At 35.6% G+C, this 21,126-nt stretch overlaps 3 protein-coding genes and 1 non-coding gene across 4 annotated transcripts; 3 read left to right on the top strand and 1 right to left on the bottom strand.

The window, feature by feature from the left end:
* The first annotated feature begins 232 nt into the window (after positions 1–232).
* LOC113691227 (U6 spliceosomal RNA) lies at positions 233–337 on the top strand. Its single transcript, XR_003448636.1, has one exon. It is a non-coding gene; the product is annotated as a U6 spliceosomal RNA (small nuclear RNA).
* Positions 338–7,580: 7,243 nt separating this feature from the next.
* Positions 7,581–9,731, top strand: LOC113688829 (uncharacterized). Its single transcript, XM_027206628.2, has 2 exons — positions 7,581–8,116; positions 9,414–9,731. The coding sequence occupies exons 1-2, from the start codon at positions 7,681–7,683 to the stop codon at positions 9,470–9,472; spliced, it is 495 nt and encodes a 164-aa protein (XP_027062429.1). The 5' UTR covers positions 7,581–7,680; the 3' UTR covers positions 9,473–9,731.
* Positions 9,732–12,454: 2,723 nt separating this feature from the next.
* On the top strand, positions 12,455–15,042 carry LOC113690365 (uncharacterized). The gene is made up of 4 exons (XM_027208222.2): positions 12,455–12,959; positions 13,521–13,686; positions 14,280–14,373; positions 14,458–15,042. Exons 1-4 carry the CDS (start codon positions 12,598–12,600, stop codon positions 14,814–14,816), a joined length of 981 nt encoding a protein of 326 aa, XP_027064023.1. The 5' UTR covers positions 12,455–12,597; the 3' UTR covers positions 14,817–15,042.
* A 430-nt stretch (positions 15,043–15,472) lies between these two features.
* Positions 15,473–20,725, bottom strand: LOC113690364 (mRNA cap guanine-N(7) methyltransferase 1-like). The gene is made up of 13 exons (XM_027208221.2): positions 20,128–20,725; positions 19,661–19,800; positions 19,520–19,588; positions 19,338–19,409; positions 19,010–19,111; positions 18,774–18,830; positions 17,882–18,020; positions 17,225–17,289; positions 17,068–17,118; positions 16,833–16,895; positions 16,268–16,391; positions 16,099–16,160; positions 15,473–15,988 (listed from the first exon to the last, which is right to left on the bottom strand). Exons 1-13 carry the CDS (start codon positions 20,204–20,206, stop codon positions 15,899–15,901), a joined length of 1,113 nt encoding a protein of 370 aa, XP_027064022.2. The 5' UTR covers positions 20,207–20,725; the 3' UTR covers positions 15,473–15,898.
* Positions 20,726–21,126: the final 401 nt, after the last annotated feature.

A 21,126-nucleotide genomic window follows, 5' to 3' on the forward strand; every position in this document is an offset into this window, starting at 1 on the left:
ATGTTGACTATATTAACCCAGGGTATCACTGTTAACTCAAAACAAGAATGTTTAAAAAAAAAAATAAAAGGAATGCTGTTTAACAACTTGAAGATTACGTCTACTGGGAAAAGTTTACGTCCGATTTGAGAAAAATGTGAATAGCTTTTTAATCACAATTAATCAGTTAGAGACATTGAGGCTTCATCCCTGGGCTTTTTAATGGGAATATGTATACAGTCACTAGGATTAAGTCCGTTCGGGGACATCGGATAAAATTGGAATCACACAGAGAATAATATTAGCATGGCCCTGTGCAAGAATGACGCGCACACTAAGATTAATATTATGCCAATTCGATGCACATAGTTTTAAGAGTTAATTTTGTATATAGTAACTGCACATTAATAGATATGGATGCATGTCACCCCATCCAATTTGAATTTGATCTTTAATTCTTGCACATGTTGTATGCATTCATAGCCGCTAAATATAATACAAGATCAGGCCTAGTATTAATCACACGGGATCCTCAGCGTCACTTCTGTATTTATGCCAAGTGCCCTGTTTATTTAAATTTCTTCTACCATCACGTGACAAGTGGGATTGGCACTGGATTTGACATCGAACAGTGGCATAGAGGATCCCAACTGATATGTAGTATCTGTTATTGTGTTTCAAATCTATTGCATTATGATTCATTTTTTATCAGTAATGCAGATTTACTAAAGGTATGATATATTATCAACAAAAATTAAAAAAAAAACGTATTTAAAAAGGAATCCAGGTTGAAGTCTGGCAGCGGAAAAATGTAACAAATTATTTCATATATATTTTTTTTATTTTGAGTCACATCTCACTTGTCTTCTTGCCTACCTTGCAGGAGAAGGAATGAAACAGTACATAAACCTGCATCAATTAGAGTTTAGAAGTGTAACCATGATGAACTACAAACGTACACAAAATTTCATTATTTCGAATGTATGTGAGCGGTATTTTATTTTTCTGATTTGTCAAATTGGTATAGTTGAGATGTCATAATGGAATTATTTTAAAAGTTTTAGCAATTTGCAATGGAATTATTTTAATCACCTCATAATAAAAAACACATCCAGTAATTCATGTTATACTCTTGGTACAGTACTCTTCAGGAGCAAAAACACGTCCAGTAATTCATGTTAACAAATTTATTATTTAAATTTTCCTCCCAGTTATAGGTAGCCCAGGTTTACAAGGATTAGGAAACATTCCCCGTCCTATTCTAAGAACGATTCCAAATCCAATTAGGGATGATCACTTGTACGTAAACTTCATAATTAAGGAACCAGCAATTCTCCAAACAAGCAAATCATGAGAACAAACTAATCAAGGAGACAACCATCCATCCATCCATCCCGTAAAGCCTGGGAGAAGTAAACTAGAAGATGATGTGCTGGAATTACATGGCTGCAGGGGGTTTAGCAGCTGAAGCTCCCGTTACGGATGGAGCCATAAAGCTTGATCGTCATCATCCCTGGACTTTTCAATCCGATAGAGAATTCTTGGAGAAGAAATTGGGTCACCAAAGCAAGTTGGAGTGCTCATCCCCTTTTTCTCCCGTCAGGAATAGCCCTACAAAAAAAAATTAATCATGCAGCAATTAGAAGGCAGAAATTTGTTCGAAGTTACACCTTCAAAATAAATGCATCCCACGGGGCAAAGAAGTTGTGGATCAAAGCGAAGCAGAAGCTTTTGAAGCTGAAAAATAATGCTGAAAATTGTCACCTATCTGAGTCCAAGGCGCAGCCATAGAACGTGGCCCTCGTACTATGGATTCATCCCCGATTTTTTTTTTTTTTTAAATTTTTAATTTTTGGGTTCTCTTTTTCTACCTTTTTCTCTGTCATCATGAATTAACGTTTCATCATGCCGACTGATAATTAAACGGTCTGATGGTGAATCAGCGACAAATGTAGAATACGGAACATCAAAGCAACAGTTAAACTTGACGGCGATTGCATCTGAGTTTTGTACGAACGCAGTCATATCAGTTTAGGCTTGACTACCGAACATTGGGATAATATCAGAAACCTCCCTTGAGGTTTCTCTTAATATCACTTAGCACCCTTGAGGTTTTAGATATATCACTTACCTCCCCTAATAATTATAAAAAGACTATACTAACCCTCACTTAACACATAATTTACAACATATTAAATAAATGAAGCTCAAAATTAAAAAAAAAAAGAAATGGAAGTCACTTTCTTCTTTTTTTCCCTTATCTCCATCATTCTCTCTTACTCATATTTTTTTGATGAATATGCAATATTATATTATAAATGATAATAAATTAAATTTTATTTATCTTTTTACTTTTTGTGATTGTGATAAAGTGGGGTACTATATATTTGCTTATTTTGAGTTGATTTTTATAATAATTGGTATAATTTAATGGTTTGAGCAAGGGTTAAGAAGATGGTGGAAAAAATGTAAATTCATAAGAAATCGATTTTGAGCATATCGAATTAATACAAATGTATTTCTTTTCAAAAATCATTTTTATTTTTCAAATTTATATTTTTATGGGGTATAGCATTGTGATGTGGTAGTACTACAAGAGATTGCTTTTGAAGTGATGGTTTTCTTGAAGTGAACAAAGTGACTTAGGAATATTTTTATTTAGTAAGTGAAAGGATAGTTTAGGGTTTTTAAAAATTTTGTTACACAAATAACTAAAGTAAGGGAGGTAAGTGATATTTTTGAAACCTTAGGGGTATCAAGTGATATTAAAAGAAACCTAAGGGGAGGTTTCTGATATTATCCCACCGAACATTACATGATCTGCATGCATGCGAATTAGTAATCATCTACCCTAGTTCACACTCTTGAGATTTTTTTATTTTGGAGAAACGAACTCGTGATCGACCAGCAGGCTACGACTTTGTGAGTAAAGACATTAGAATGGAAGTGGTAGCTGGTAAAGGGTCTCATCAGTAGCAGGGACACGCCGCTGCATGCCATCCGATAAAGGGGAAGGAGAGACCTGTGGCCCCTGTCTATGGCCCTGGTCAAAGGCAAATAATAATAATAATAATAATATATGCTTTTTCGTCTTGCGTCTTCCATCGGCAAATAATGTCATGAACGCTTCAGACATCAGCCACTATTTGGACGAGGACGATCTTTCATAGTTCTTGTGCTAAATCTTTTTCTCAGACCCAATACCAGCGTACGTGTCATACAGCATAATATGGTGCAGTAGCCCCGTGATGTAGATATTACATCTCGAATATTTTCTCTCTTTTTGCATCAGAGAATCCTATGAACCAAAGGTTTACTCTTTTTCGATTAATTGATGCTTAAATCTTTCTACTTTAACTTAAAATTAGAAAAAATCATTCAAAACGTCCCTCATATTTTTTAAAATAACTTTTTTCGTCCTTCACTTTTAAAAGTGTACTTTTACATCCCTTGCAAATCCACGTTGGTCAAATTTGATCTCTATTTAGATTTCCAACTAGTTTTTGGTCGGAATCCACCACATGCCTCACGCGTGATCATTTTTTAAAGATAAAATTGTCAAATCAAAATTTACATAATCCGATCCATAATCCCTCACATCTCACAAAATGAATTTTTTCATCCCTCACATTTTATAAAATAATTTTTTCATCCCTCATTAATCACGCATATGAATAATTTTTTTTTAAACTCATGTATATATCTATTTAATTTTATCTGAACAATACGAATAGCATGCAATATATCTTTATTTGATTTCGTCTAAACGTAATGTTCAAGTGAAATTAAACAGATATATACATGGGTTTAAAAAATTGTTAGTTTTTCACTCATATTCATTTCTTTTTACTTAAAAGTTGAGAACAAATAAGACATTTAATTCTAAATATTATCAAGTGTTTATATTGAATTAAATTTGAACAGAAAAAATAAACAAAGAAAATGTATGACAAAAAGAAGTAAGCGATTGACGCTTTCAAGTTTTAAAACAATCACAAGACAAAAAATTCAATTGTTGGTCTTAAAGGTAGCAAGTATAAATTTCGAAGTTAAACTGCAATTTGTTAATATAACTATAGAATTCGAATTAAGACTGATTAATTAGATGGTTTTATTACACAACTCAATAAATGAATTATTACCAAAAGAGAAAATGTCACAAATATTGAATAGATTCACATGATGAAATCAAATATATATATATATATATATATAGGCTTAAAATAAAATTGTTAGATTTAAACCCATGTATATATCTATTGAATAACATGTGTAGAACTACAATTAGTCTGTTTAGATGAAATCAAATAGAGATATATTATATGCTATTCGTACTGTCAAGATGAAATCAAATAGATATATTCATAAATTTAAAAAAAAAAACTATTCATACACATGGTCAATGAGGGATAAAAATTTTATTTTATGCAATGTAAGTGATGAAAAAATTCATTTTGTTAAATGTAAGGGACGAAACAATTTATTTTGTGAAATGTAATGGACTATAGATTAGATTATATAAAATCTGATTTGATAATTTTGTCCCCAAAAAAATGATTATATGCAAGGCACGTGATGAATTCCGACAAAAAATTAGTCCGAAACTTGAGTAGGAACCAAATTTGACTAATGCAAATTTATAAGTACGTAAAATTACACTTTTAAATGTGAGAGACGAAAAAAATCATTTTACAAAATATAAGAGACGTTTTAAACGATTTTCCATTACTAGCTAAACTTCGATTAAAATTGATCAACTGCATTCCTTCAAATGGATTGATCGTACTACTAGTGTTTTTTGCTTCAAAATATTTCCATTCTCAGGCAATATAGATCAATTTTACTAGTCCACGTAAAAGAAAAAATTTTAAAAATATGCAGAAACTATACTGGCAAAATACAAGCTAACATCTGCCACACCAACTGACAAAATTTCTACTTGTATGCAAAAAGTGTTGAATATCAAAATCCCATGCATTCTAAAATCAAATTCTGAGTCACTTCCAGATGTCTCAATTCCCCTCCCATCCAAGGAGCCAAAATTCATCCCATGGGTAGGCTAATCCCTGCTCGCTATCTCATCGTTTAATACCATAGACTGAGCAATGTACTAGCACGTAATCAAAAATTGCTGATGCAAATGCAAGTCGGCGACCTAATGCTGCGTTTTTAACCAAATTGTCCCGTTTCTTTCAGTTCAATTGGCCGGCCCCATCCATATCTCAAATCATACTTACTACATGGATAAGCGGTCGCACAAAGCATGCATAGGTCCCGCGTGGCTTTGGCTGATAATTGCCCATTAAAGCTTCTGTCCCCAGGACGCTGCTTACTGCTATACCCATTCCAGCTCTTTTCCTCTCGTCAGTGGCAGAAATGGTAAACGGCAATTGACTCTTTTTTTTTTTTTTTTTTTTCCAAACGCATCGGATTGTGCATTTAGGATGCAGAATTGTGTATCATGTCTGCCGACCAATATGCATTCACATTTCACACTAGTTAGAAAATCTTCGTATGAAATGTGTATGTACACATGTATGTGTGTGTATGTCTCTTAAATAGAAAGTATAATTGCCAAGTGCAATTCAGGGTATAAATCGTATACTCTTTTGAATTTAATGGTTGTAATTGACTTTTGTACACAGCTCTAAATTAAGAATGCAACCAAAACAATCGTTGTTCTACAATTATTTGCTAGATGTATACAATTATTGTTCCTGTGTATACATCTATTGATTTGATGTAGTCCTTTTAACCTGCAATTGTTACTCATAATTGTAGAGGCCTTAATCCTTTAAACTGAGACTTGTATGTTGCGGAAAATAAAAACATGGAGATGCGTCAATAAAGTTCGTGATCCATGGTATATATATCTTCTTTCCTTCGATTGTGATGATGATGAATTTCTTTCACCTTTCGGACTTTCTTGACTCTAGCCTTTCCCCTTTTCTTTTCTTTTTTTTTTTTTTGTTAAAAGTTATGTCTGTTTGATATTATCTTCATTTGGGGTGAAGTACTTTAAGAATGCTGACTTCATTTACTGTACCGTATTAATTGATATGAAGTTAAACTTTCATATCGATTTTTCACCTCAGTGACTTTTTTTGAATTGTCACTTTCTACGACAAAATTCAAATCCCCGAGATTCTCAATAATAATAATACACCTGTTTTATTTGTTCATCCCAACACGATCATCTGCCGTCGTTTGACCGGTGTCTCCATACTTGTCGAATCTCATTCTCATCGTAAGTTTCCACGCTCTCTTCCCCATTCTTTTTTCAGGATTTATACGCATAATTGGGACTTTAATCTTTCAAAAAATGGTAACTCTTTGTGGGATTTGCACCAAATACTCTCTCACTTCACTTTTTATGACGAAAGTGCACACATTTGGTAGCGAAGTTTTGGAGTGTTTTGAATAATTTGCATACATAAAAGTACACATATGTTAGTTATCCACTTGCATGAACTGATATAAAAAAAAAAAAAAAAAACCAAACAGCTATAACTGAATATAAAAAAAAAAAGTTAGTTATCCACTGAGTATCAAAAAAAAAAAAAAAAAGTTATCCACTGTCATGAACTAAAAGAGCTATAACAAGTATTTGTCGTTGAGGTATTTAATAGTTGAATGTGAAGATGCAAAGACAATATAAAACACGTAAATCACATCAATATAAAACGACAAAAGCAAGTGCCATATTATGTGCAAAAATGCTAGTCTTTTTTTTTTTTTTTTTTTTTTACAGTAACGATAATATTTTTATAATCTAATTTGTTACATTATATAGGGAAGAGAAGTCTAAAAAGACAGATATATAGAGTTGACTAGACTAAAGATGAACTCTAACATTTCCTTTAAATTTTTTTCATTACATGTGAGATTTGAACTCCCGATCTATAACCCAAAAAGAGTCTTAGTGACCATTAAGCTTACAAAAATGCCAATCGGCGACAGAGATATTTTGGATCATAATTTCCATTTGTCAAATTTATTATTTGAAACTTTGTAATAATGCTAAGGATTTGCCTATATCTACTCAATTTATGATTTAAAGGTATACGCTTACTTTTATTGCTACTCCTTCTATTTAAAACCCCTCCTCACTATTAAGCACCTATTATTAATGAGACAAGCTCTAATTCTACAAATGTATAGTAATTCACGATTTCACATGGCAATTGCCACTTTCATATAGATATTATACCAATGCATATGTTAAGAAGGTTGAGTGCATGTAACACATGAAATTACAAATTAAAATCTAAAAGTATCAGCTTCACTCATCTACCAAACCCGAACAACTTTTGAAAACAAGAGATACAGTACCGCAAAGTGTACAAAAAAATGTAATAATGAAAAATGTACAAGTCGTTAAAAAATATCAAGACCAGTGTCCCCCCTCCCCCTCACCAAGTCCCCACAAAATTGATTAAAGGCCGTTTAGCATTTACAGGTCCTACTAGCCAAAAATATACTAATTGATATGCATGGCCAACCACCAGTCAGTATTCAAGTCCCCACGAGCAAGGACAAATGAGTAAAATCACTAATAAGCCCCGTTTAGTGTTTCTTTTAAACAGTCTATATACCTTCCAAGCTCCCTCCATATTTCCCTAAAGCGTCTCCTTCTCTCTTGTATCTTTTCTTAAACACAATTATTCTCTTTCCTTCTTTCATTTGTTGGTTGGTTCGTTCATGGCTCGCTCCCCTCAACATCGCTTTCTAGTTTCCCTAGGATTCCTCGTCCTCTTCATCTCTCTCCCTTCTTCTCACCCCTTGTCCATCCATGACCTCCTCAAAACCAGAGGCTTGCCAGCGGGACTCCTCCCAAAGGACGTGAAGTCGTACACGCTTTCAGAGAATGGACTCCTTGAAGTCTTTCTCGAAGGCCCTTGTCTAACCAAGTTTGATACCATGGCTTTCTATGAAAGCGTGGTCAGGGCTAATCTTACTTATGGAGGGCTCACTGGAGTTGAGGGCTTCTCTCAGGAAGAGCTTTTTCTGTGGGTGCCGGTTAAAGATATCATTGTTGATGATCCGAAGTCTGGTCTCATTCTTTTTGACATTGGATTGGCTCATAAACAGCTTTCTCTCTCCCTCTTTGAAGATCCACCGGACTGCAAACAAGATGGTCAGTGTTGCTTCGCTCTTTTTTCCACCGGATTGGCTATTTTTTGGGGGTGGGGGGGGGAGCTGTATCTTCTTTCATGTTCTCGGTTTCAGTTTCTCTTTTGTTTTTTACAGGGTTTTTTTTCCTTTTCAATTCCCTTCGTGCTTCCCTTTTTTGGCCGGGTTGACTGGTAAAAGCCGCGTTAAGTTAATGAATTACGCTAACTCTTTCCTTGTGATTATCTTAAAATCTCAAGTTATTAAAGTTTTCCTTGCTGTGCTTCTTGGTTTTGATAGTTCCTAATTGAGCGGGTGTGAGATTAAGGATCAAACTCATTGCGACGCGTAGCATTAAGTCGCTGAGAGTAGCCTAAGACTATATCTAATTTCTTCTTCACTTGTTCGATCGGTACAAGGAAAAATTCCACTATAGATATCGTTCAGAACTGCTTTTGATTGATGCTGTGGGTTGAATTTTAGTATACATACTCAGGTAAGCATATGGGACAAGTTTAACACGGGATCCTTTGCTTTATGAAAAGTTACTCTCGCTTTTTTGTACGTCACTTCCAATTCCATGACCTTTAAATTTTCAGTTACTCAATAGGTAGAAGACTTCTCGTTTTTGTATTTGACAAGAAGGAAAGTTACAAAGTAAAGATTCGAAAGGCAGAAAATTTGGAATGTTTTCCATTTTTACGAGTGTTGAATTCTTGATTTTCTTGATTTTTTTTTTTAAAAAAAAATAACTAGGAATTTTTCTTCTTGGATGAGCACTTTAATTTTGTTCTATTTATATACCAATGCTGCTTCATTTTCATTTCAGTTTCCATAATTATGAGGCATGTGCACTTATTTATTTCCACCAATTAAGGGAAGTAAATAAATTAATTGTACATTTATCGTGGGGGGCCCCCGCATATACGGCCTAGACTTTTGTTGGGGGTAGAAATCTGTGGGACTGGATTTCGAGGACATCAAGTCTTCGTAGCTCCTTAAATGAATCTTAAATTGATGGTGTTTTGTCATTTGCGGAGAACATCACAGATAAGATAAGGTTTGACAAGTCATCCCAGAAAGAATTCTAATTCGGTTGGAAACTATATCCTTAGATGATAACTTCCAAGGTTCAAACCCCGATCTTCTGTAGCTAAACCTGTTCACAGATTCTTGTCTTCTTTCAATTTTTTTTTTTTTTTTTTTTTTTTGGTAATCTTCCTTCGATTTTTTATTGGTCATAGATTCTAATCTCTTTTGAATCTTTTTGGTTATAGATTCTGATCTTTTGATTCTAATTTTATAAAATTCTGATTATGCAGGTATTTTCAAGAAGATTACAAGAAAGGAAGGCGGGTTCGAAGCACAGAGAAAAAAATAAAAGATGCCGCTCTTTAGCTATGCAGTTGGGTCATAATATATATATATATATATATATAGCTATAGTATTGCATGTTGGTAGGGCTGTAAAGAATGAGATGTCCAGTAGTGTCATTAGAAGCGCTAAATGCTAATCTTCTAACTTTTAGTTGCTTTTTGTTTGATGACATATAATCTCATAGACCGGAGAAAACCGAAAAAAGGAAAAGCAAATTCTAGCTTACTACATCATATTAAAGCAAAGAATCTATTATGTCCGATCTTCTTCGGCCAACATATTATTACTATGCTCCTTCCTTCGGTTATGTTAAACCATCCTACCCCTCTAAAACAAGACAATAATCTCGTCCGTTTATTTGACAGCAATTGGTGTCGTCGTGCATGCCTAAAATCAATCTCGACCGTAGTTCACTTCGTTTTGAGATTTCTACCTTTTATTTATTCGATCGATTAAAACCTCCTCAACTTCATGTTTTTTCGTAATACGCTGCTCCTCTCGTCTCGTTTTGTTAGTATTGATTTTTTTTTTTTTTCATACAGATTAAGAAAGTGTAATTAATTTGGTTGGAAATATAAATTTAGATTAATAATTTTCTTAAATATTCTTGTGTTAATCACGAAGAGTGTCAATTAATATCAGTTACAGTTAATGGGTTAGTATTGAAAAAATTTAATATATTTAATATAGTGGGTTAGTATTTAATAATAATGTATTAATAACAAGATATTTAATAAGAGTATTTTAGATAATTTGAAAGATTATTATATTTTTTAATGAAAAAGTGAATTATAATTTGGGACAGACGAAAAAGAAAAATAATAATATTAAAATGGGACGGAGGGAGTACTGTTGTCAACGAAATGGTTAAGATTGATACGTACAGTTAATTCCATATTTATCATTTTAGCCGTCCGAAAAAAGAAAGCCGTGTGATGGGGTCCATTTCCGGAACTCATCATCAAAGTGGGTCCACTCGAAATTAGCGATGTGTCGTGCTGTGCATCATGACTGTCCGTCCTCAGGGCCTTTGGATTTATTGAGACTGTCGTCATGTTCATGTTTCACACACCTTCCTAAGTATATCCATACTACGGTCGGGTGTATATCCTCCCTCCCACTACTTTTTCCACCTGCTCAAGTAGCTGAGTGTATATATATGTTTTCCCCTAAGTATATTCAGGGCGATCACGGGCTAACTATTATGACTATGAGCAGCCTTCATTTCTGGTATTCTCACGGGCCAACTGTCCGTGGTCGCATGATCGATTCTTTCTCCAATGACACTTTTTTTTTTTTCTTAAAGAAAAGAAGAAACGTTTGGGAAGATTGATTTGCCTTCTCTTATTTATTGGCCATTGAAAATAAAATCACCGTCCTTTGGAATATAAAATAAAATCTTTTCAAGTTGTATTTCAAAAATTTATATCCCAAAAAATATGTCGCCTTAAAAATAAAACACGAATACGTGAATTTAGTAATTCAAATATATGAACGAGCACCTTCATAGATGAGCTAATTAAAAAACCACAAGAATGTGCCAATGAATTTTTTCTAGAAAACAAATGTTCCAATGTATCATTTTGGAGATGAATAGACATCTACACTTATCTCTACTCATTAATTTTGCGACAGTAATTTCCTTTTATTGATTTATTTATATACTTTTTTTTTTGCTTGAAGAAATTCGCTCTTATAAGCTCCCCCGGGGGGGGTTCTATTATGATTAGAGGGCAAAAGAAGAGCTTCTTCTGTCGGAACTCACAACCTAAAAAATGAGAAAAAAGTACCAGCAAAATGGGCTCTGTTGGGCTACACAATTAAACGTAAATATAATGTGTTGCACGAAATGAGGGAAGTTATGCCCATCATAGTGGACCTATCACAAGGAGAGCATTAGTAACAGTTTTAGGCTTCATTTTCAGTCCCCATGAAGCGATCCGATGCTCCAAGTCCAAATCTTCCTACGTGAAAAGAATTGTTTGTCCCTCTGTCCCAGGTCGATTGTGAACATCGATTATGAGTGGTGTGTACGTGTATTACTTGAGATTTGAAAGTCAGCATGTCTTTTGGGTTAGACTGTGAATTTCCCTTAAGTAGTGTGTGTGTGTTATTTATGATTGTTGGTGAGAAGAATTGTTTGTGAGATGAGATCCATCCATCCATCAATTCATAGAATGATTTCAAACTAATTGTGTTTAAATGTGCAAACCGCTGTGATTTGAACAAGAATGCTTAAAATGGTGTTAGCTTAATCAACATTATCGCCCCCCAAATATGCAAAACTAAACTTGACATCAATTAGAAATTCGTAATTAATTGAAGGGAGGATATATATATATATATATATATATATATTTTCTTTAGGCAGAGATCATTTTATATTCATATCATAGTCCAAAGAAATGAAATCTTTGACTATTCAATAGATCAAACAAAAATTGAATGTTTTGATCCCCATGTCTCATTTCGTTTTGCTTCTCAAAACATTACCAAAATCTGCTTTTGTTAAATAAAAAGTTGTTGTATGACTTCCTAATGCATATAAAGATCTTCTGTGAGAAAATTGCGTATGTAATACTTTGCGTAGCCTCCCGCAAATTCCTAGATTCTTTGGAACGTCTCTAGAAAATAAAAGAATTGTTATTGTTGGCCTTAATTTTACCCTTATAGTTGACTTGATCCATGGAAGATTTGTTATTGTTAATTGCTATTTTCTTGCTCGAAGTAACCAGTAACTATTTTATTCCTAGATTCTATTTTCTAGTCTCTGATTATATTTGAATGCCATTTTAGATTATTAAGCTTATTATTTTCTCCTTTTTGTACTGTTAGTTTTGCTAATTCTTGCTTCATTCTTCCAAAAAAAAAAAAAACAGAGAGAAAAGTTTTTGTTTCGCTTGGAAGGCCAAGGGCAAAAATGTCAATTAACCTGAGGGAATTGAATTCCTCCCAGCTTTGACGTGTGTGATTGGTGAGAATCGTGATAGCCTCCAATATTTTAAACGTCACCTTCTTCGGTGGCATTTGCCCGGAGAACTGATCCTCATCTCTTCAGATTTTTTTCCCCCTTGCTCCCAATTTTCTACCTTTACATTTTCTGGGCTATTCGGGTTTCATTTTATATCATGGGAGGCGGAGGAGCGATGAGAGCAGCGGCCAAAGTCGCTGGTTTTGGAGTACTCAACGGCGGTCTCCGTGGAATTGTGCCTGATCATCCTGCCTCCACGGCCATGCGGAAAGTTTTGCGCCCAGTCACCGGTTTGGCCTCCTCTTCTGCCCCTGAAAACGTGAAGGAGGCTGCCGTCGCCATCGATGTGTCTCCGGTGCAGAAGCCCTGCTGGGAATTTGATGATTGGGAGTTGGCCGGAGGTGAGGAGGATTTGTTCGGCGGCTCCGGTGTGTCGACGCCGAGGCTTGTGTTTGGTGGTGCCCCAAGTATCGCCGAAGCCAAAGAGGCCACTTATGAACTCAAAGAAGCTCTTGAGAAGTACCAAGATTCAATCTTGTCTCCTTTTAAAAGAAATTTATCTGATTTTATTGAATAAAATACACGTAAAATGATGATCTTGCGATGCATTTCTACATGTTTTTGTTATCTCTTTATATGAAAAGTTATTTACATTTTTTGAGACTGTTTCAAGTTAAAATGTTAGTTCTTTTTACTGATAAGGTGTTTTTAGATTTCTTTCTTGTAGTGTTTTTTTCCTTAATTTATTTTCTGGGGCGACCTATGATTACGTTATGCACAGTAGTTCGCTGGTATCACGAGTGTTCTAGTAGTTTTCTTGGTTATTGTCAAATTGGGCCGATTTTTTATCACTGTAATCATTTTTCAATCTTGATTACAGTTATATATTCACGTTTGTTGAATTAGGTAGACTCCAATAGATTACACAATAGACAACGATAAAGAAAACCAAGAAAAGAACTTGGCGTTGTTTTGTTCGAGAATATGGTATTGTTTTCCTTCGGTTTTAGATAGGCTACAATTAACAGTTAACAGTTAAAAAATGCTGAATATTTTATGTTGCCCTTTGTTAATTGTTAGGGTATATCTTTCTGCACCCTCTACACCCAAAACTGGGTTGTCAGGGCTTTCTAGGTCAGAAGTGCCAGAGACCAAAGCTTGCGTAACCAGCGAGACCATACTTGCTCCTGCGCCAAAGCATGCAATTCAAGCTTTTAGGTTTCTGAATGAAAGCCCTGCAGTTCAGGTTCAATTTCAACTATATTTTTGCTACATTTGAGGGACTGTGAAATATTGCATGATACATTCTCCATGTTGGTTTTAGATATATCAGCAACATTTCAGCATTTAAATTCTCTACTGGCACGCTCATCCGTTTTTTACGCCTTTTGTTCACAATATTGTGTTCTGGAGATATCTAGAGCATTTCAGCTTTGAAATTCTCTAGTGTCATTTAGGCAGGGGAAGGTATCCTGGAAAGGAGGATACAATGATATGCGGGATTTTTTTAGTATTTTTTGGGCTTGATTTGTCTATATACATGACATTCTTTGGTGACCTGTTGTTTATTATTGATTGCTTTCCCCTTTGTGTATGTGTTTGAGTGCAGCTGGGTTAAACCTTGTGGTTGTGGATAATTTTTCAGTGCACTTACTAGAACTAAATTTGAAATTGATACTAGCAATCTCTGGTAACCTAGGGACAGATTTATTTTGGTTATCTGTTTATGCTCACCAGTCATGGTACCATTCATAGTTTGTTGGTGTTGCTTTTCCAGTGACCCGTATTTACTCCAAATAATGTGTTGGATCTGGCCTTTTTTTTTTTTTTTTTCTCCAGAGTGTTGTTGCTTCAATTGCATCAGATCCGAATGTCTGGAATGCTGTACTGCTAAATCCGACACTTCAGGATTATATCCAGTCACAGAAGATGGGTAAGATTAGTTTGTGGCCCTTTTGCTTCTACTCTGCTATTTGGTAGTTTGGGGAAAAATTCTTAACTTCATTCTTGTTGGCAGGTGCTCCTTCCTCAACTACGGATCAATATGAAAAGGGTTCCACTGCTGATAGTGATATTCCTTCGCCAAGATCTCCTAGGAGCGTATCATCCGATCGAGCTGAGTCCGAGTACGGAGAATCCAACTCCACAGGAAGGTTTATGGAGCTCTGGCAGGAGCTTAAGCTTACGGTCGTTGATATGATGAACAGTTTGTCTGATTACTTTCAGGCACTGTTTGGGGGTTATTCTAACAATAAAGGAGCAGCAGATACTAATGGAAATGTGTTCAGTGGCTTTGTGGATAAGGCTCTTGGGCCTTCATTAATGGGCTTGGCTGTCATGGTTATAGTGGTAGTGGTGCTAAAGCGAGCTAAATAAATAATTAATGTCTTTCCCATTTGCTGCTTGTGAATTTGCCGAAGCCACATCATGTCTACATCAGGAGTTCTTTCCAGAAGGGGTAGAGAAATCTAAGATAGCTTTGGAAATTGCTCATGTGTACATATGAAGCGGGAAGTTCTAGTTTCTGTTAAGGTTCCGCACGTTTTCTTTACCAGAACGTTTGTCCTCCTTTTGACTAAATTTGATGATTATCTTTGGGTTAGAGAGCCTTCGTTTTGCTAATTCTCAGAGGTTGATGTGGCTTGTAGTGGCAGCTTGCAAATGCTGCTAGTAATTTAGGCGTGTCTTTGATGTGGTCAAGATGGTATCATGTTGGCAGTGTCCGTGACACACTAACAATAAACATTCCCTTTGGCCTTTGCAAAACGATTGATGGTTTTGCCCAAAGGAAAAAAATGATTGGTAACCCCTCAAGCAACGCTTATTTTTAGCGCCTTTCTTTCTGTCAATGAGATCAAGAACACAAAGGTCAATTGAACAGTGCATGTGCATTGTGTTGGATTTCCTAAGAATTCTTGTCACTAAAGGTTGAAATTGTTGATCTCTCCCAATTCAACTGCCCTGCATCATCGATCTGGTGCATGTAAAAAGAAATACTAACAGCAGATGAGCCTAAAAATCAATCCAAAAGGTTAGAGAATAACTATTTGACTGTTGTCATTCTTATTTGCTCTTTTGCGTTGAACCCTCTGACTACATTTGGAGGTCAGCATTGATAAAATTTCTACGTCTGGTCTACTGGAGCCTTAAGACCAGCTACTAACATCGCTACAAGGCATCAAAATCACTAGAATATTAGGCCGCGGGGAGGAGGAACGCTAATCTAGCTTCATGTTGTTTAAGGCTGCCGTCAGAAATTTGATACATTACAATTCTAAGTATTCCACAAAATTGCTCAGCCATTTAGTACTCGAGACTACTGGGTAATTGGTATACAAGTGAAAGCTTGCTACCCATTTCTACGGAAGACTTTGGTTCTTCTTTACACGTCTCTTCTACTAGACCTGGTTGGGACTATTTAGTGAAGGTGGCCTGATCCATCATCCATCAATCTGAGCTCAGCTGATGTACATGATATCCTCCTTATCGACATGCATCTTGCCTTTGTCGCGTCTATTGTTATCTCTTGTTTGGTTAGGTTGCCCACGCTGCAAGAACAAATCCCACCCAAATCAGAGTCGATATGAAAACTTTTAAATCACAGTTATGCATCTCCACAGGTTACAAGACAGATGATACAGATTTTATGCAAACTTACCTTCCTCAGAACAAATGCTAAATACAAGTATGCTACTTCCCATTCATCTGGTGATAGTGTACCTGAATTTCATCAAGAAGTAATTTCACAATCAACAAATGTAAAAGAAGCTTTCACTGATGCCACGTCTTACTATCAGCTAAGTCTGTTCTCGGATTTAGAAACTTACTGTGGTCTTGATTTCCATCGCCTAAAGCACCAAGTCTCCGCATGAGTTCAATGAACTCAGGTTTCTTTAGATATTCATCCACAAAAACATGAGAGTTTTTCACAAAAACTAGCTCCAAGTCATACTGCATCAGCGGAATTCAACTGTAAGAAAATTTTCAGGTGCAGCAGTAAAGCCCCAGATTTGCATGCTTTATCACTATAATGAAAAGTGATAAAGCATGCCAAACTAAGTATGTATGGTAATCGTGAAGCTTAGTACATATACTAATTGTGAACCTCTAAACCTTTCTGACACATAAGCACTTCATCACCAAAGCTAGAGATCAGATCATTTCTTTACTACGGATTTGCATCGTATCTCATAGTAAACATCCAGGAATCATAAAAAGGCACTTGTTAAGCAGCACTATGTGTAAAAATCCCAAGATAGGGTATATCCTATGAGACAGTTCCTCATGATTTCCTTTAGCCGAGATGTAAGAAACTGATACAAATATGAAAATGCATGGCAATCCTTCATTTCAATTGAGACATACTATAAATGTTCAACACGACTCTTATACCTCTTCAGCCAACGCTTTGAAGACATGAAAAGGAACAATCCACTCTGGACAGTCTACTGCATCCTGCAGATGGAAATAATATCGTTACTAAATAGAGTCTAGACAAAATATTGTTGGATTAGACGGAAATAGTCATACCACAATTTCCCAAAAAGTTGTACGGAACACCAAATAAAACCAAGGAAAATCTAGTTTTGAGAAGAATAACGACAAGCTAAGTTGAAGAATTAAGTACCTCAAGGTGGAATTTATACTTGATGCCAAAGGGATTTGAGGATTTAAATTTCTGAAACAAATAGAAATAAAAATCATTATAAAATATATGTAGCTTGGAATTAATAAGATATTTGAGGCCACATGACATTCTAGCTAGCTGGAGAAAAGCAATTCACCTTTTCTGAATACTCCTCGTCAAAACGTATCCAGTAGACGCTATTACCAAAAGCCAACCCTTCAGCTGCATATACCAGATAGAATTTAGCTACCATACATCAAATGGCATTCAAAATCTTCCCATTTTAATTTTATGATGGCAAAGAGGGAAAACTATTCATGTGCTAACACAAAATTTCTCCAACATGATCTCTATTTGACAAGAACATGAGCAGGTAAAGCAAACTGCGTGGCAAAAATTTCACTAAAAAAAAATTCTAAATCATTGGTTGACAAGTAAACATGAAGCTTAAAATTCAATAAAGAGCATACAGGTGAAACTAAACATTGCATTGATGAATTAGTCAATTAAAATTTGCTCTTGGCACAAGGAAAAGACGCAAAGAAAAGTTGAAAATAAAATATTAGCATCTGGTATACAAGAAATAACTGAAATCGTTAATGCAGCATCATCATCATTCACAAACATATTCTCCCAATCAAACCACAGAATCAAGGAGACAAACTACTAAAAGATAATGAGCAACTACTGAGGAAAGCAAACATCTGTATTTACTATGGTAAAACTTCTACCTTCAGAAAGTTCACCAAGTCAATCTTTGTCAATCTAATCAGGATGAGGGAGAAACATTAGAAACAAGACAAACAAATTAAACCTTCTCTAAGCTTTTTGATGATGACGTTGGCATCTGGCATTGTTCCAATAAAGATGCCTCCTGGACGAAGCAAAGCTGATACATTGGCCAAAGCCCTCCGTGCACGTGCCTCGGTCGACCACGAGTAATGCATAGCAAACTGCAAACTTGCAAGTTTTGATGAGTTACAATCTTAATTTTTTGAATCTTGAAGTACTAAGAACAGGTCTTTCCGTGCACAGTAGAGAATGATTAATGACCACAACTAACTATACTGATCCAAATAGAAGGAAGCATGAAGAATCAGTTGCAATGTCCAATTGGTTTGTGTGATAATTTTAAATGGACCCTATTCCCTGACAGCCTGAAGGCGGCACTTTAATTTACGCTAGCAAGATCAAGGAACAGAACATCAGAAGAATATCAAATCCATATCTTGCCAAAGCAGGTCCATTAACTACCCAAAAATTTCAGGAAGAAGTACAATAACAACAAAAAAATGCAGTTCACTGCAAAGTATATTCAAACACACCTCATCCAAAAGATAAAAACATGGTAAGGATCAAGAAAGAAAATATCACCATCCATAAGTGTACAATAATGTCCACAAAGCTGAAAAGTTCCAAAAATTTCATTCCAAAAAAAGGTAAATGAATGCTTGTGAAACCACAATAATCATTGGATGACTATAAATTCAATTAAAAAAAAATCAACAGACATTGGTCATCTTTAGAGCAATTCCTAGATTTTTCTAGTTCACTCCAGTGTAGAAGATAACAAGTTGAGCATATCTCCCCATCCAACAATTGATAAAGCAACAGTTACATACAAAGATTTGATGCCAGAAAACACAGACTAGCATGTCTTGGCGAGTAAAGGAACAAATGTCATGAACACCAAGATAATGACTAACCTGGCAGCTACAAATGTCAAAAGGGGCATCGTCTGATAGAACTTTATCCAAGCGTACCTGAAATCATGCAAAATGGCCAAAACAGAACTTTTCCTATAATTAATGACAAAAATGTCAAACACAGAAAGCGGATAGTCCATGTGAATCTCACAACCAGAAGATGAATAGTAACTGTAACAATAGGCACATGGTCAGCCCAAAGATGGAGTTGAATTTAAGCTAGCAATGATATTTACCTCAAAACAATCTCCACACATAAGTCTGGCAGGAAAAGAAAACTTTTTTCTGCGCTGATGATGGTCCGCATCTCCATTATAGCGTGTACGACAGTCTTCTATCTGCATTCCTTGGGCAAATAGTCAAAATTTCTAGTTTAATCCTAGAATCCAGCAAAACAGATTTTTCATTGCATTGGACAAAAATGTGTTCTGTGGTAGAAACTTATCACATTAATGATGAGTGCGCTAGTAAGAACTACAGTATTTGTTGCTAATCATGCAATCATCTAATTGCAGCAGCCATTATAGTGACCAGAAGACAGATAGCTGAATGAAAGAAAATTACCGAGCCTTCAGCTATATCAACTCCAACATAGTATCCAACCTTAGCTTTGTCCCATTTAATCAAATCACCACCCTGTGCCAATGTGTTAAAAAAGAGAGAAGAAAAGATTAATTATTTAAATATTTTGGGACAAAAAATGAAAGCACATGAATATGTTCGTGCACACAAGTATTAAATGGTACCTTCCCACAAGCAAGATCAAGAACCGCATCACCTTTTTTGGCATACAACTGAATCAAGACACTCTTAATCTGTATGAAGAAGAAAAAACTAAGCCCAATTCTACCAACTGAATGATCAAGTAACTGCCATACAAATCATACCCAGTTGTTAAGCTTCTTTAAATGGATAATTGGACTTGCTTCTCGCTCTTCAAGAGTCTGATTGGTCCTTGCACTATAATGATCAGCAACTTTCCTAGCAAAAATCTTTGTACTCTCATCCTCTAGAAAGTGTCCATCCCCTAATCACAGACGAGAAAATACCTCAAATTAAGAAGACATGATTCAACCTAAGGCTTCTCATGAATAAATGTGCCCCCAATTTCACTTCATATATCTAATCCTAATATCAGAATTTCCACCAATTAGGCCATTTACACAGGGAATATAACCATGTAGCTTAACAATCTGATGAGCAAAGTCTCAAACTTTATCAAAACCCAGGTTCAAACACCTAAATCAATGGAAAAAAAAAAAAAAAAAAACCTCACCCACCTAAAATCAGCTTAATTCAACAAAAGGGTTCTTTCTTAAATATGTTAAAAGCAAATTCAAGACCGTAAAATTACCGTCCGGATTATATCTGGGTTTCGATTGAGGGGGTTCAAAAGACCCCGAAGATGACGATTCTGGATAGCTCCGCTTCATGGAAATCTCGAAAACTTGAGTGAAAAGTCTGCAGAGCTTCTGGGATTTCAGTTAGGGAGTTGTTGAATCGGATTGTGTTGCAGATGTAGATACTACTATGGGCTGCGAGTAGCTTCAATAAAGATTGCAGTACAACAGTTTCGTTATGCGCAAAAAGCAATGGAGGGAAAAGGGTCTATGCCAAATTGCCAATTGCCAATTTCGACAGACGCAAATTACAATAAGTGATTGATTTTGCCCCTGAGAGTCCCAAATAGTTATATAGGTATCCAGTATTAAGACAAAAGGGTGGGTACTCGCTGACAATACTATTTACCGTACCGAAGTGGCTCTCTCTAAGTAGAAGGGAACATATCTAATTCGACCAATGTTTTTGCTAATTATTTTTTTAGTTTAGTTTGTTTAAACAGAAGAAAATTGTCTAAATTGCATATAAATCTTCTATTTAGATTTGATTGAAGGCATAGCGTCCTATTGTCAAGATGCCCTTCCCTTTGCTCCCAACCACCTCGTAATTTTGATTAGCCTAATGCTTAGTGCCTAATCCGAAGGATAGGGAGCCTTTCCTATGGATTGCCTACTTGCCTTGCTCATTAGGTGAAAAAGTTGATTGTTTCCATTCCAATGGGCTGCGTTGGTCCTTGTCCCCCTGCTTTTGCTCTTTTTTCATTTTTCCTTTCCATCGTGGTTTTGAGGAAAGCTGTGATTGGTCTTCGTTAATCCTTCTCTCAAAGTACATCATTTGTTGGAGTCGAATAGCAATATATTGCCCTATGCAATGGGTGACACGTTTTGACCTAATTTGTGGGCATTTTGGTTTCTCTTGGTTTCTTAACTGCGGAAAATTAGAAAAGTAAGGAAAACCTAAATTTTAATAGCATCAGGACAAAAGTGATCATTTGTTCAAAACAAAAATGGAA

This window comes from Coffea arabica, chromosome 5c (genome assembly GCF_036785885.1).
Source record: "Coffea arabica cultivar ET-39 chromosome 5c, Coffea Arabica ET-39 HiFi, whole genome shotgun sequence".
Classification (NCBI taxonomy): Eukaryota; Viridiplantae; Streptophyta; class Magnoliopsida; order Gentianales; family Rubiaceae; genus Coffea; species Coffea arabica.